The sequence below is a fragment of the Microcebus murinus genome, chromosome 9, assembly GCF_040939455.1.
Source record: "Microcebus murinus isolate Inina chromosome 9, M.murinus_Inina_mat1.0, whole genome shotgun sequence".
In the NCBI taxonomy this organism is placed as follows: Eukaryota; Metazoa; Chordata; class Mammalia; order Primates; family Cheirogaleidae; genus Microcebus; species Microcebus murinus.
The window spans coordinates 80,742,116-80,757,286 of NC_134112.1; the positions used below are offsets into that span (position 1 = coordinate 80,742,116).

Sequence of the window (15,171 nt, forward strand, 5' to 3'; positions counted from 1 at the left end):
CCCCCCACGTCTACCCCCACGCTTGTTTCCCCTGAGATGTGAGGCTTCATCGTGTAAGTGGCAGATTCCTAAATGGCAATGGTGATGCAGGAGTCACTTGTCTCCCTCCCCTACCTAGGCTAAGCAGGGAGGCTGAGGCAGTGGCTGGGGTAGGGGACATGCCCTGTGCCTGGGGCTGCTGAAGGAGAAGAAAGGAATCCTTCCAGATGCCCTCAGTTCCTTTTCTCTCCCCCTGGCACCCCCTTGACCCTCTCCAGTGGGTGGGCAGTTTGGTATCTGGGGTACAGGCTGTGGGCACAAACAGCTTGTATTCTCCAAGTTTCTGCTCTCTGCTCCCTGCACCCCACCACAAGTGGAGCTCCTGAGCATGTGGACTGCAGGGGGCGCTGGGGGAGCCGCTTTGTAACACCTGCCCAGGAATGAGAACCTGGGTGTAGGGGCACACTGGAAATACAAGTGCCTGTGGCCATTAGAGCAAATTGCCCAACATACACTTCCTGTTTTACAAGGTAAAATAGGCCATTTGTCGAACTCCATCCCAGATTCTGAAATCCTAATCACGTGTCTAGGTCAGCCTTCCTTGGGAGCTGGCGGCGCTGTGTTCCAGTTCCGCCTTGGCAAAGCTGTGAGGACCACACCCCTTCTTCTTCCAGGCTGGGCCACTGCTGATAGGAGAGTGAAGTCATGTCTGCAGGGCAGGGACAGGAAAGGCTGGGAGGGTGGAGACCGCCATGGAGCTACAGGGCAGGCAGGAGGGTGGGAGGTAATGAGTAACCCAGAGGTGGATGTTGAGAAGCTGAGGGGAGGAGCACCCTGCTTCATCCTGGCACCCAAGCAAGGCCAAGTTCTGGCCCCAAGGGACCAGTCTCTGCCAGGGAAAGGAGAGGGGGCAGCTGCTCCCACCCAGGCCCTCACAGCTGGCATCAGGGGGTGAGCATGACATATTGTGGGAGCTTCAAAAATACTGACTCACTGAACAAATGCAGAGAAGGAGAAAGGAATGAGGGTGGGCCTAGGTCCTCTAGGGCCTCGTACTCGAAGTGTGGTCCGTGGACCAGCAGCGCTGTGGGCACTACCCAGGTGCTTGGTAGAAAAGCATCTGCACTTCAGTCAAGTGTGAGTGGAGCTGTCTAGAGGGGAGAGCAGGGTTGCACCGCCCATCCCCACCTGCGTCTCCTTATAGACATTCAGCCACCTTGGTGACCTGCCCTGGCTTGAACCAGGCCCAGGTAGCTCCCCTGTCTTGTGGCCAAGCCAGTCTGGGCAGGTCCTTCCAGAGGTGGGGAGTCAGGGCAGTAGGGAACAACCCCTCATCTCATGCCCTCAACACCGTCTCCCTGGCCTTGGCACCAGGTGCTGAGTGAACCCTGGTGACAAGCAGGCTCAGGGAAGGGAGCCCAGGAAAAGGGGTGGGGACAGCCCAGAGCAGAGTTTCTTCATCTGGGAAGGTTGAACCCCCACTGAAAATATGGTGGAAACTCTGCTCCCTCTGCCCAGAAAAATGGACAGACACACAGTGCTGCATACACAGCACTGGGGTGTGGGCATGTGTCATAGATCCTCCAGAGCCCGCCTGTGTACCCCAGCCCACAAAATCCCCTCTCTCCTTCCATTCTGATGTTGCCTGCATGCCTACTCCTCCTTGCCTCATGCCAAGGCCCCAGGACCTAAGACACAACCTCTTCCTTGGGGAGCTTGCAGGTCCATCCAAGATGCAAACCCAAGGAACACAGTGCCAAAGCAGAGGGCCAGAGGTGGAAGGGGGTTCCTCAGGAGGGAAGGTGCCCTTGAGTGCGAGTGCACAGGTTTAGGAGTTAGCCAGCCTTTCCATCTGTACAGTGGGGATCCAAGCCCCCGTGAAAAGGATGGCATTAGATAATGTCGGCAATGTTTAGGGCGGAGCACGGCTCATAGTAATTGTGCTATAAGTACACTTAGAAGGCTGAATGATGGCCCTCCAAAGATGTCCACATCCTATTCTCCAGGACCTATGACTATGTTACCTTACATGGCAAAAGGCACTTTGCAGATGTGATTGGGTTAAGGGTGTTGAGGTGAGGAGATTATCGAGGATTATCCAGTGAGCCCAGTGTAAATCATAAGTGTCCTTATAAAGAGGTAAGAGTGGCCGAGTCAGAGCACGTGTGAAAATGTATGCAGGTCAGAAAGACAGAGAGATTCAAAGACATGCTGCTGGCTTTCAAGATGGAGGAAGGGGCCGCGAGCCAAAGAATTCAGGTGGCCTCTAGAAGCTGGCAACAGCGAGGAATGGAAGCTCCCCTACAGCTTCCAGAAGGAATGCAACCCAGAAAACCCACTTTAGACTTCTGACCTCCAGAATAGTAAGATAATACATTCCTATTGTTTTAAGCTGTTAAATTTGTGGTGATTTGTTACAGCAGCAACAGGAAACTAATACACTAGGACTCGCCAGGTAGAGGCCAGAGCCTTCTAGGTTGCAGCTGTAGGGCAGGAGGGAGTCAGGGGAATTTTGCAGACAGGCAGGGCAAGAACTGAGCGGGTGATGAGAGGGAGGAGGGGCTGGGCTGGAGTGCTCAGCCTGTGACCTCACCGTTGGCCAGCCACAGCTGCCCCAGCACCCGGATGCCTGTCAGCCCGGGGTTATATGCCTGACTGGGCTAGAAAGGGATCCCTGTGTAGCCAGTCCAGCAGCAAGGGTGGGGTGTGGCAAAGAGAGTCGATGCCAGGGAGGGAGCCTCATCAGCCCTGGGGCTGCAGAACACATATGGGCAGAGGGAGGAGGCTGACAGGGCTGGCACAGTGCCCTGTTGCCCAGGGCCCCCCGCCAGCTCCATCCTTCTCTACTATTCTCCCCTGGACAGGAAGCACTCCCTGCCCCCGTCCCCCTCTTCTCTTCTTCTCCATCCCAGGGCTCTCTTGACCTCCCCTGGGGCTAGCGAGTGAGGCTGCAGTCACAACCTCAGCTCAGTGCTGAAAAGCTGGGTGACCTTAGGCAAATGAACGTGCCCCTCTGAGCCTGTTTTCTCCTCTGGAAATGGGGACAGTAATAGTCCCCACTTCTGGGGCTGTAATAAAAGGCATAATGCATGTAAACCCAGTGTCCAGCATAGAGTAAACCCTCCAAGTGTACCAGGTCTTTGTGTTACCATTGTGTACACGCTGTTCTGCCCACAAATACAAAATAAAGTTGATCTTCCCCTACTTGGTGCCAAGTTCCTTGAGGGAACAGGTGTCCTCTCTCTATCTTTGCATGGTCAGCATTGCCATACTTCCAGGTGTGCACTAGGTGATGAATATGTGCTTTCTGTGTTCATTCATTCATTTAACAAGTATTTATGAGTGACACCATTTTGAGGGATAAAGACATGTGAAGGAAAATGGACACTATGCATATGAGCAGAAAGCATGTTTGTGATGTGATATGGAAAGCAGGAGGGGTGGCAGGGATGGGGAGGGGTGAGAGAGGTTTGGTCTTTTGTGGGGGGTGATGTAGAGAGAAGATCTAACATGCTGCCCTTGAGCAGAGGCCTAAAGAACACGAGGGAATGAGACATGAGTGAGAAGAAACCGGCCTGGGGCAGTGTTTGAGGGCAGCCAGGAGGCCAGTCCTGACTGGGCTGACTGGGACAGAATGGGTGAGGAGACAGCTAGAGAAAACAAGGCCCAAGAGAGTGGGGGCCAACTGATGAAGGGCCTTGTGGGCCAAAGTGAAGACTGATTTTCACTTTGACCCCACGGAAACCAGTGGAGGGTTTTGAGCAGAGGAATGTCATGTTCTGACTTATAATTTAAAAGAATCACCCTGGCCACTGTGCTGAGAAAGCTCTAGAGGGAGGCAACAGTGGGGGCTGGGAAAATCTGAGCCCATTGCAGTAACCCAGGGGGGACAGGGTGGTGCTCTGCGCTGGCGTAGTCGTGCTTGGGAAGAGCATGGAGGAGGTGCAGGCTGAAGATGAGTTTTGCAGCCAGTGCCCAGAGGATTTGCTGATGGCTTAAACGTGGAGTGTGGAAGAAAGAGTAGACCAAGAATATTTTGTTTTCTTTATCTGAGCAACTAGAGGAATAGAATTGCTATGTTTTGAGATGGGGTAGATTTAAATAGGACCAGGTCTGGGAGGATGGTGGGGAGTGTAATGGTTAATTATACCTGACAACTTGGCTGGGCCATAGGGTACCCAGATATGGATGGTTAAATATATTTCTGGGCATGTCTGTGAGGGTGTTTCTGGATGAGAATCGGCAGACTGAATAAAGCAGATTGCCCTCCCCAGTGTGGGTGGCCCTCATCCAATCAGTTGAAAGCTTGAATAGAACAAAAAAGCTGAGTAAGAGAGAATTTGCTCTGCCTGACTGTCTTGGAGCTGGGACATCAGTCTTCTTTGGACTTCAGACTTACACTATCAGCTCTCCTGGTCCTCAGGCCTGTGGACTCAAACTGGAACTGCATCATCACCAGCTCTCCTGGGTCTCCAGCTTGCCAACTGCAGATCTTGGACTTGTCAGCCTCCATAATCATGTGAGCCAATTCTTTACAATAAGTCTTGCTCTCTCTATGTGTGTGTGTGTTTAAAAATATATGTATGTAATTAGTTCTGTTTATCTAGAGAACCCAGGCTAATAATACAGGGAACCAGAAGTTCAGTGTTGGTTATGTTCAGTGTGACATGTGGCATGGGCAGGAAGATGAGATCTCAAGGGAGCATAGATTAGTTAATTGAACTGAATTAGAATCCTCCAGATCTGTCCCTTGACCCACGTGAAGTTGGTTTCCTCCTCTGCATCGTCCCTCAAACTAAAGGCTTTCCTGCATCGCCTCTCCCCAGAATACTCCTGCACTCCGGCTTCGTGCCCTTCTTGGACAGCTGGCCTGGCCTTGATTTCAGAGGTTTCACACAATCGCCAGAATTCCTAAGTCCCCTTCCCTCCACCTCTGTGGTCCTTTGACAGAGAGAAGCCCCACCTCGAGGTCGGGGGAGACCCTGAGCAGAGGTCCCTCCACTCAGGCTGGTCAAGGGAAGAACTCAGCCGGAAGGGGCTGGCCTCCTTTTCGACTCCCTTCGCCCGCTGCAGCTGCTGCTGGTTTCGCAGCAAGCCTGGCCGCAGCTCCCCTCGCGGGCCGGGACACCTCACGCCCGCCAGGAGGCAGAACAGGATGCCGGAGGACATCCGGGCGCACCTAGGTTCCCACCAGCTGGTGACTCCGGCGAGTCGCTCCATCTCTCCGAGCCTCGTCTTCCCCATCCACGATGAAAGAATACGCATTGCTGCCGGTAGGGTAGCTGAGGATAAGACGCACCTAGCGCGGCGACTGGCGCCTCGTATGATCGTAAATGGCCGCCGAAAATGAGGTCTTCTAGGCTCCTCTCCGCATCACAGCCAGCCCCTCTCCTTTCTGAGAGATTGTTTTGCCCCCATTCCCCTCCTGTCCTTCAGAAGCCAAATTTTACCGCGGACCTCAGCGACCGGGGAATGGTTGCCAAGGGCGGGGCTTTCGGAAGTGCTGCCCGTTGCCTAGGAAACTGCCCCGCTCCGCGTGCCTCAGGTCCACAGGTCGGTGGGCGCTGGTGCCACCTGCCGGGCGCACAGTCGCACTGCTTCCGAAGCTCCCAGGCCCGGAGCTGCAGCCTGGAGCAGGGAGCACGATTCGACCCCATTTCTCCCCTCAACATCTCCACATAAAAGCTCTTTGCTTCTTTTGTCCCCAGATTTTCCCAGAGAACAGAAGTATGGGAGGGAGTTGGCAGCACTGTGACCCCGGGGAGGGCTGGAAGCGATGTCCTTCCCGCCTCATGGAGGGAAAGAGGGCAGGGAGCAGGACTCCTGGGGGAGTGGGGTCCCAGAAAGTCTCTCCCCTTAGTTGATTTTCTGAAGTCCGGAATCCGCAGCGCAGACACACGCTTTGTGTCCCACTAGCCCGCTTTCCATGGGGAGGGAGCTGTGGGGACGCAGAGGTTAAAGTCGGGGGTAGGAAAGTGACGTGGGTCACAGCGAAGTCCCCACTCAACATTCCCTCCTGGTGAGCCGCTCAGCCCCTGGTCTCCTAGTCCTGACTCCCCTTTTCTTCTCTGGAGAGAACCTTCCTACCTACCGTGACAGTTGTCAGAGGAACCCCTTTGAGCCTCAGCCACCCAGCCAGCAGGCAGCACAGAGAGAAGCAGAAAGGCGCCTCCTGTGAGCGTGGAGCGCTGCCCGAGGCAGCCCCTGCCCCCTCGCCACCCTGGGGTTAGCCTGCCCTGAAGGGTGAGGGGTGAGGTGGAAGAGCTGAGGCGTGGCGTCAAGAGGCAGGAAGCTGTTGGAGTGCCGGAGAGTGGGGGTGCTTCTCTTCCTGTTAGGATCGTAAGTAGAGAAACTGAGGCACAGGGCGAGGGACAGGTCCTGCACCTTGCTGTCCAGATGCCCGCTCTCCAGCGCTAGCTGGGCTGGGGGTATAGCTGACTCAGGAGCCAGACACCTTGGCTCTCAGCCCAGAAGCTGACGTCACCAGTGGGCTTAGCAGGGGGTGGAGCAAGAGGCTGGAGACCAGGTCTCCAGGGTCCCCGGTCCCGCCCATCTTCCCTCCTGAGTTGAGCCGCAAGGACGGTGACTGAGAAGGAGGCTGAGGACGAGGCTGGTGACTTGCGCTCCCGCAGGTGAGGGGCCCTGACCTGAGGACAAGAGGTATGAGGAAGAGGCTGGACGCCGAGGCTGGACGCCGAGGCTGGATGAGGTTGCGGGGGGCGGGGCGCTCCCACCCTGCCACTCCCCTCTGCCCAGAGTCCCCGCCTCCAAACTCTCCCCAGCAGGGGGTGTGGTGAGGTGGGCAGAGCTGGTCCCCTAACCCCTAATTAGCTGAGTCTCTGTGTAAGGCTGGGGTGGGGCTCAGGGGGCTGAGGTTGGAGGGATGCTAAAAGAATAAAAAGCTCAGCGGAAGCACAGAGGGAGGAGCCCCTCATCCCTACACCCGGTGGCTGGGTCCTTCTTCCTCTCCAGACCACACTCCGGATGTGAGGAGAGGGGCTGGAGGGAGGGATCATCCAGGGTGCTGAGCCACACACAGCTGGAATGCAGACCCCTCCCTGTGGCTGGCTGCCCACTTCCTGATTGGCACTAGAGCCACAGAAGCTGAAAGGGGCCCCTCCTGGACGGCTAGGTCATGCCATCTGAGGGGCCCTGATCTCAGCCCTAGAAGGGACCAGCTCCTCCTCCATGGGTCCACCAGAGGTGGCCCCATTGCCACCCACTCTCCTGCTCCATCCACCTGTACTATAGGCCTGGCCTCCCAGGGTCCCCTGGCCCCACTGGCTGCTCCTGCTCCTGCCCTGGCTGCCCAGGCCAAACACGAGCAGCTCTGCCTGGCCTGGTGACGCTGATGTACTGAGCCACTTCCTGTGTGGGCTGCCAGGTGCTGGTTGCTGCAAGGCCCTGGGGTGCAGGCTGGCCACCCCCGAGTGGTAGACACTCTTTTCCTGGGTGGCTACATCTTATGAGCCGGGACCTGGGATGCCCACATTTTTGACAGCCTGCTAGTGGGCAGCCTGGGCAGTGTGGTGCAGGGTAAGTGTGCTGGGGGTGGGGACTGGGCTGCACAGACCTGGCTGGACTCCAGGTGGACATGCAGTTCCGCTGAACAAGGTGTCTCTGGTCTGTGTCCCAAATGTGGCTCAGGGCTGCCTCTGAATACCTGATGTGGCCTTCCTACTCAGAGCATCCGTCCCTTGTCCCACCTGGGCCTCCTTCACTGTGGCTGAATTTGCAACCCAGCATGCTGTTGGGTCCAGACTTATGTGCATTTGCCCACCCCCATTCATGTGGGCTAGAGCAGGGCATATAGAAGACAAGACTAATTTCCTGAGCGCCTGTAACCATGTTCTCTCACATAATCCTCACGATGAGGCATGGGATAGGGTGCTTTGGCACCTGAAATTCTTTTCTTAGGACACATGCTTTGGACATTGTCTCAGAAATCATGTAATTGGATGCACAGGTTTCCTCTAAAACAGTGATTTTCAACCTGCATTTGTTTTGATAGTACAAACTTTATTCACAAATGAGACTCCATAGCTGCGTTATGTATCAGCATCTGAGGCTGAATCACAATTCTGCAGCCCAGACCCCATCCTACTGCAGTGAGCCTGGGCCTCTGCGCTCAGTATTAGCTCTCCAGATGATTCTGACACACTCCAAAATTTGAGAACCACCATACTAAAACTTCCTCTAGAGGAGCCACACTAACACTAACATACTTCAAGTAATGGGGAGGTCACTGACTTACAAGGTAGCCTTTCCTGTTGGTCAGTTCCATTGACCAAGTAGGTTTAGTTCAAAAGGAAACTTCTCCCTTTGAGCCATTCACACTCTTGATGCAGAACAACTTGGCAGTTATCTGAGAACCCTTAGACCTTTCCCATATCAATGGCTGGTCGAGCGGCTTCCCGAATGGTTTTGGTAAACCAATGTGCAAGACAAACTGTAAAACATGGCCTCATTTTGGCCCATTCCCTCTCATCTGCTACCATCCCCTGGGATCTGGGCATCATCCACCCTCCCAGTTGGGCTACCTCGGACTCTTTGGTTCTCACCAAGGCCAAAGATTCCAGGACACAAGGTCTCCGGGGACTGTCAGTGACCCACTCCCTTTGCCACAACTTCTGAAGCAATTGTTGAACCAGCTCTGAACCCACCTGACAGTCCTGGCATCCAGCTCTTTCCTTCTCACCCATGGAGCAACGCAAAGCTGGAAAATGGTACAGTAAGAGCTGGCCCCAGATACACTGTCCACAGATATCTGGCCTCTGACCAAGTGGCTCTCTCTGTCAAAGGGGCCTCGAGAAGGCAGATGTCAGCACGGCATGCCAACAAGGGACAGGGACTGTGGGAGCCCCTCCCTGTAGTCATGGGAATGTTTCCAGATCTCATTTCCCACAAACTAGGATCTTCTTCATCCTCTGCTCATTCCTGCCACCAGAACATTCCCAGGCCATCTTCTTTGCTTTTGCCCATTCGAGTGGTGTCTGTACCTTGGTGGGACAGCTTTGTGCCCACTGCCCAACTACAACAGAGGCATAGGAAGCCAATGTGAGTATCCTAAGACCCCTCACCTCTAGGGAGTATTCAGCAGCCCATGTGGCAGTGCTGTCCCCTCCAGCAGGGGGATTGAGGCTGGGAGGCACATCCTGAGCCACACGTGAACAGCAGGAGCTGTTCTGCTCGGCCCTGTGCCCACAGGTGCGTGTCAGCAACCACAGGCCCTGGGCTCAGCGGTCAGGGCCACAGCCAAGCTGTACTTCCACCTGTGCCCGGGCTGCACTGTTCAGCATTATGAGGTTGCACTGGGTGCTTCTGGCAGTCATGAGGCCTCTGTTGCTGGTCTTCAACAGCCACAATAACCCCCTCTGTGAGACTACCCGGCTGCAGGAGCTGCTGGCCAAGGGGCAGCAGACAGGAACGCCGGTATGGGCACAGGCCTGGGAGACTCCCACCATGTGGCCCATCTGCACCAGCGCCCTCTCGAGTACCACAATGCCTTCATCACCTTCCTGGGGAGGCTGGGCCTGGTGCCCCCACTAACCTGGCTCTGATGGGGCTCCAGCCACTGAGTGGTCAAGGGACAGAGACAAGACAGTGGAGGTGTTGAGACCTGCTTGATTTATTCAGATTTAATATACAATGATGCAACTGTGACCCCAAAGTGTGCAAAGTTAAAGCCTTCAACTGCAGCTGAGGAGAGGGCAGGAATGGTGCACCTGGGGATGGTGGTGATCAGGAATGATGGGCAGGCGGCCATTATCAGGGCAGCCTCCTCCTCAGGGCCAGGGATGGGGGAGTGGCCTGAGGAGCAGAGCCCAAGGGTAGCCTAGGGACAGGGGAAGGGGGCAGAGACCTCCCCCTGGCCTAGGTCAGGAGCCCAGAAGTGCCACATGGCTGAGAGGGCAGCAGCCCGGGAAGGGCCAGAGGCAGGGCCAGGAGAGCACCATTTCCTGGGGTGAGGGGAGGGAGGGAGGTGTCCTACAGAAGCCAGGAGGGGCCGCCTGCCCCAGGGTGGGAGCCAGGCCGGAGCAGGCTGCAGCGAGAAAGACCTGAGGCAGGCGCAGGGCCTGAGAGCCCGGGCTGGCTAGGCTCAGGGGGCTGAAGAAGGGAGAACCGAGGGCTCACAGGGCAGCCTGGCCCAGGGAACAGTCCTGACTCTGCAGGGGACGCCCAGGAAGGGGCCTCAGACCCCTCAGGGGCTCCTCTTCTCTCTCCCTGGAAAGGAGCTGGGGAACCCGTAGTGCAAATCTGTGGACCACTCAGTTATGGAGGGAGGCTGTGCCCGAAGGGGGACCCTGGGGTGCCTCCCCTCCACCACCTCGGCCTCCGCCGCTGTCCTCAGTACAGCCGCTTCTCGTAACTGTGGGGACAAGGCAAAAGGGGGACCAAGAGTAGGTGTGTGGACCCTGCTCCCTTCCCAAAATCCCCCGCCCAGGGCCCCAAGACTTGAGAGAGGACAGGGAGCTGCAGGAGCCTCGGCCTCTCAGCCGCAGGGCATGGGCAGCAAGCAGGCCCTGGGCCGCTGCGCTCCCCAGGCCAGGGCTCCTTGAACAACTGTGCAGATCCAAAGAGAGTCATGCTCCTTTGGACCTGAGTCCAAAGGTCCATCTGAGTAGACTGTCCTCAGGGCCTGGGGTGGAGAGACAGCTCAGGAAGGCATGGCCTATCCTCACAGAGCAAGCTCTGACCAGGCTGCCATGTCTCCACCCCATCCCTGCACACACAGCAGCCTAGGCCCCTAGTGGTCACTGGGTCCAGTGTAAGATGAGGCAGCCTCAAGCCTGGGGTCATGGGCTTATCTCTGCACCACAGAAGGGGATCTGTCTTTCAGCTAGATGAGGGGCCACTGCTGGCCTCCTCTATTATGGTGTTTGGCACAGGGGGCCAGGAGGGCCCAATCCCAGGGTCCATGTCCCATGACTACACCCAAGCACCACCCCTACCCAATGCCCACCCCCCCACAGCCCAGGTCCCACCCAGACTGCCCCTGCTCTACTCTACGCTTGGCCCGGGCAGCGAGGTTACTTACACGGCAGAAAGGTATAGCTATGGGAGGGTGGGGCAGAAAGAGACACAGGTTAGACGCCCGCGATGCCTGGGGAGACGGGCCTCTTGACCTGGGCGGGGCGCATGCCTGCTATGACTACTGCTGCCAACTAGCACTGCCCCCGCCCACGGTCACCGGCACTGGCCCTGGCATCCATCTCTCTGCCCTACTTCCCACCAGAGGGCTCATGCCCCTATCTTCTGCCTGCCTGCCTGGGCCCACCACCAGCAAGAGCCCAGCACCACCAGCCCCCTGCCACCAGCCACCAAGCTTCCTGAGCAAGCAAGGGCTGGGGGTCCAGCTGTGGCTAGCAGCTACACCTCCGGTGTCCTGCTCGGGGAGAGGCCCGAGGGCAAGGGAGGGGCCTGCCTGCATAAAGGCAAAAGGACAAGGGACAGGGTGGGCTGGGCACTGCAGGAGAGGGTGATGGGTCCTGCTGCAGATGGTCTGTGGGGTCCCTGGAATCTCAGCTTGGCCTCGGAGCCCTGGCCCCACCTGCCCAACCCCGTGCCAGCAGGTGAGGGCAAGGAGTCCACCACACTTACGAGTGCAGGCCATGGACACCACCCTCGATCTGGGCCGACATGGTCCGCTTCTCAAACTTGAGCTCTCCTGAGTACATCATGGACCTGGAAGGCAGGTAGGTGGGGCATGTCAGGGGTGCCAAGGGCCAAGGAGAGAGAGAGAGGAGGGAAGCAGGAGGGGGCTGGGAGCCTCCCAGGTATCCTCGCTCTCCACCCCCTTTAGTCCAGCACTCACCGCAGGACACACAGGCTCCGGGCCCCGATATCCTGGCAGCCATGCTGGATGCCTGCTATGAGGTAGGGCACGAACTTCTGGATGGAGCCTTTGTCCTGGATGGAACCCGAGACGCCCTGCGCGATCTTCACCTTATCCCCCTCACTGTGTGGAGGGTGAGGAGACTCAGCCCCACAGCCCGATGCTCACAGGACCCCATCCCACCTCCCATGGGCACAGGGAGAGGACAGCCACACAGCAGGGCCCCAGGCAGCCACTCACTGGCTACAGCACACGCAAGCATGGCCTTGAGTTAGGGGCAGGTCCCTCATCTGCTGTGTCTGCCCTGTGCCTCGGTTTCCAGGACTCCAAATATGGGGAGTGGGCGCCCTCTGGGGGAGTTAGTGGTGCACTGGGGCCAAGGGGTGGGGCTGATCTGCTGGGCTGGGGCTGAGGCACCTGAAGTATCGCTTCTGGCTGCTGCTGCTCTTCTCCATGGCGTCCAGCGAGCCCATACCCCGGTACTTCTTGAGCCTCACCCCGTCTGAGAAGAAGTACTCGCCAGGGGCCTCCGTGGTGGCGGCTAGCAGTGAGCCCATCATCACTACGGCGGTCAAGGGGTCAGTGCCTCTGGCCCCACGGCCCTCCTGCTGCCCCACCTGGCTCCCAGCCCCCCACCTGCCCAAGCCCCAGCAGCACCCCCTCACCTGTGGAGGCTCCCAGGGCCAGGGCCTTGACCACGTGCCCCACAGTCTGGATGCCGCCATCGGCTATGACGGGCACACCAAAGCGCCGGGCATACTCGGCCACCTTGTACACAGCAGTGCCCTGGGGCCGGCCACAGGCCATCACTGGAGGAGGGTGGGACACACAAGGCAGAGCAGAGTCAACACAGCACACAGGCCAGGCCCAGGGCTAGGCCAGCCCTTTCTCCTTGTGCCCTACCTCTACCCTGGAGAGGGATGGGGCTGGATAGGGTTTCTAAGGCATATTAGAGGTGTCGCCAAATAACACCAGGGCGAATGCAACTCCAGGGTCTGAGGCCACCCCACCCATAACAGCACTACAGGGGGTTCTGATTGGGGAGCAGTACTGGCCTTCAGAGTACAGCACCCCCAGACAGGTCCCAAGCCTCACCTGCCCTCGGTGTTCAAGTTCCCCTTCAAGGCCTTCGTTTGCAAAAACTGTTACTAGATTTATGTACTTATGGCCTCCTTTGGGATATTGGTTTGCATTTCTTTGAGTTTAATTGTCCAACGTCCTCAAGTGTTAGGTTTTCAGTAGGAATTGTAAGGAACCAGGGAGGGCTGCAAGGCTGGATAAACTAGGGAAGGAGCCTTTCATTTGTTTTGTCCCTATTATATCCCAAGGCTTAGCACTGCCTGACACTTAGTAGGTGCTCAGTATTTGCTAAGTGAGTGAGAGAGGGCCCACATCTCACCACAGTGGCAGCAAAGGTGAGGGTAGAAACTTACAATGCAGAGGCTCCAAAGACCAAAAGCGAGAGATGTTTGGGAGGGGAAGGCCAAATGAGTCACTCAGTGTTTTTGGAGAAATGACCTTCTCAGGAAGGGCCAGACACACCCCCTCAGGCCACACCAGGACTCACCTCCTCCAGGCAGCCACCCCACCAGTCAGACAGTCAGACACCAGCCTCCAGGGAGCATCCCTCAACCTCATGGTGGACCCATGTCAGGGTCACCCCTCCTCCCTCCCCATCAGGAACCCACCCCACAAAAGGGCTTTGCCACTGAGTGGAAATCCCCCACTGTCACCACATGGCAATGTGGGTGTGTATCCTTACGTGTGCAGGGACATGTTGCCTCCATGTCTTAAGTAACTACCTTGTCCCAAATCTAATCCAAACCCTGAGCTGGCTTCCCACAAGACCTTGTGAAAGGTTGTCACACCAGCCTAGGTGTCCTTGGGCAGAATCTGAGAAGCAGCTAGCACCTGTCAGTACCCTTGACTGCTTACACCTCCCTCCCTCAGGTGAGGCACCAGATGAGACAAGCCCAGCACCCTGGGAGGGACCTGGCAGAGAGAGCACTCGGCCTGCATTGGTGGAGCAAGAGGGAGGCCCTGGGGCAGTGTGGGCCCGCAGGGGTTCTAAGGGGCCAGCACTCATCCTCCTACCGACACCCACCTTCTTGGGTGATGCAGATGGAGCCGCAGCCCATGCCCACACGCAGCCCGTCCACACCCGCGTCAATCAGGTTCTTGGCCTGGGCTGCTGTCACCACTGAGGGTGGGAATGAGGCAGAGGAACAATGTGAGGATGGGGTCCCCCTGTCCTGCCCAGGGGCTTCCTGGGACCCCAGCCTAGTCCCCTGGTCCCCCTTCCATGACCAAAGCCCATCATGCTCCCTGCCCTCCATGCCTGCAGAAAGGCCATGACCTAGGAATACTGAGGGACAGAGAGGGGTTACACAGTGAGGGGACAAGAGCAGGGGGTGAGAGGGGACCCCGCACTCACCATTCCCCCCAATCACCTGGAGGTGGGGGTACTTCTGCTTGATGTAGTGCACCATGGCAATCTGATACACCGAGTTCCCTTGGGATGAGTCCTGTGAGAAGGGGACAGAAGAGCCAGGGCTTAGACAGCTAAGGATCCTCGCTGGGGGAGGGTGGTTCCAAGTGGACAGACCCCCTAAAATTCTATGAAAACTGTTATGACAATGCTCTTATTTCTGAAAAGTCACTTGACAACCCTCAGCTGATTCTCAACGGGGCCTGCTTAATACCACTCACATACAGCCTTGGAGCAGACAGCCCTTTCCTACCCACTGGACGGACTGACGCTGTCCACAAGGAGGTGTCCTGGGATGGTATCCTGCTCCCACTAACTCCCTAATCCAGTGAGATTACTTAACCTCTCTGACCCTCAGTTCTTCGTCTGACAACCAGGAATGGAACCGCACCTCAAAGGGCTGATACACACAAAGGTCTTAGCAAAGTGCCTGGCAGGGGGGAGGTTCTGTCACTGAATGTGAGCTCTATTAGTGAGGGAGGGTCACAGGCTTTAGTAGAGGTGAACCTGGGTCCTCATAACCCTCTACTCTGCTGAACTCCTCCCCCCCACCCCCATACCCCCCCAGCAGTGTCCCTACCAGTACTATGACGTCAGCACCCGCCTGGGTGAGCAAGTCCAGGCGGTACTTGTCATCCTCACGGGTGCCCACAGCTGCCCCGCACAACAGCTGTTTGTGGGAGTCCTTGGAGGCCAGAGGGTAATCCCGGTTCTTCTTCAGGTCGGTGCGGGCAATGATGGCCACCAGTTCGTCACGGTCATTAACAATAGGCAGCTTCCCTGGTAAGGAATGCAGAGGTGAGATGGGCAAGCGTGGTCCCTGAAGATAAAAGTGGCTCAAGCCAGAATTCCACTGAAGTATCCAAAC

At 57.0% G+C, this 15,171-nt stretch overlaps 1 protein-coding gene across 6 annotated transcripts in view; it reads right to left on the reverse strand.

Annotated features, from left to right (window-relative positions):
• Window positions 1-9,589: 9,589 nt before the first annotated feature.
• IMPDH1 (inosine monophosphate dehydrogenase 1) overlaps window positions 9,590-15,171 on the reverse strand; it is a 52,397-nt gene continuing 46,815 nt past the window's right edge. For 3 of the 6 annotated variants that reach the window (XM_012789134.3, XM_012789130.3, XM_012789129.3), the window contains exons 8-16: window positions 14,884-15,083; window positions 14,250-14,340; window positions 13,920-14,015; window positions 12,481-12,624; window positions 12,233-12,377; window positions 11,795-11,938; window positions 11,581-11,664; window positions 11,018-11,034; window positions 9,590-10,348 (exon numbers count right to left, since the gene is read on the reverse strand). In XM_012789134.3, the coding sequence (XP_012644588.1) occupies window positions 10,248-10,348; window positions 11,018-11,034; window positions 11,581-11,664; window positions 11,795-11,938; window positions 12,233-12,377; window positions 12,481-12,624; window positions 13,920-14,015; window positions 14,250-14,340; window positions 14,884-15,083 (1,022 nt within the window). In that variant the 3' untranslated portion in view covers window positions 9,590-10,247. The remainder of the gene's footprint in view (window positions 10,349-11,017; window positions 11,035-11,580; window positions 11,665-11,794; window positions 11,939-12,232; window positions 12,378-12,480; window positions 12,625-13,919; window positions 14,016-14,249; window positions 14,341-14,883; window positions 15,084-15,171) is intronic. The other 3 variants (XM_012789133.3, XM_012789132.3, XM_020289742.2) reach the window with 2 other exon arrangements.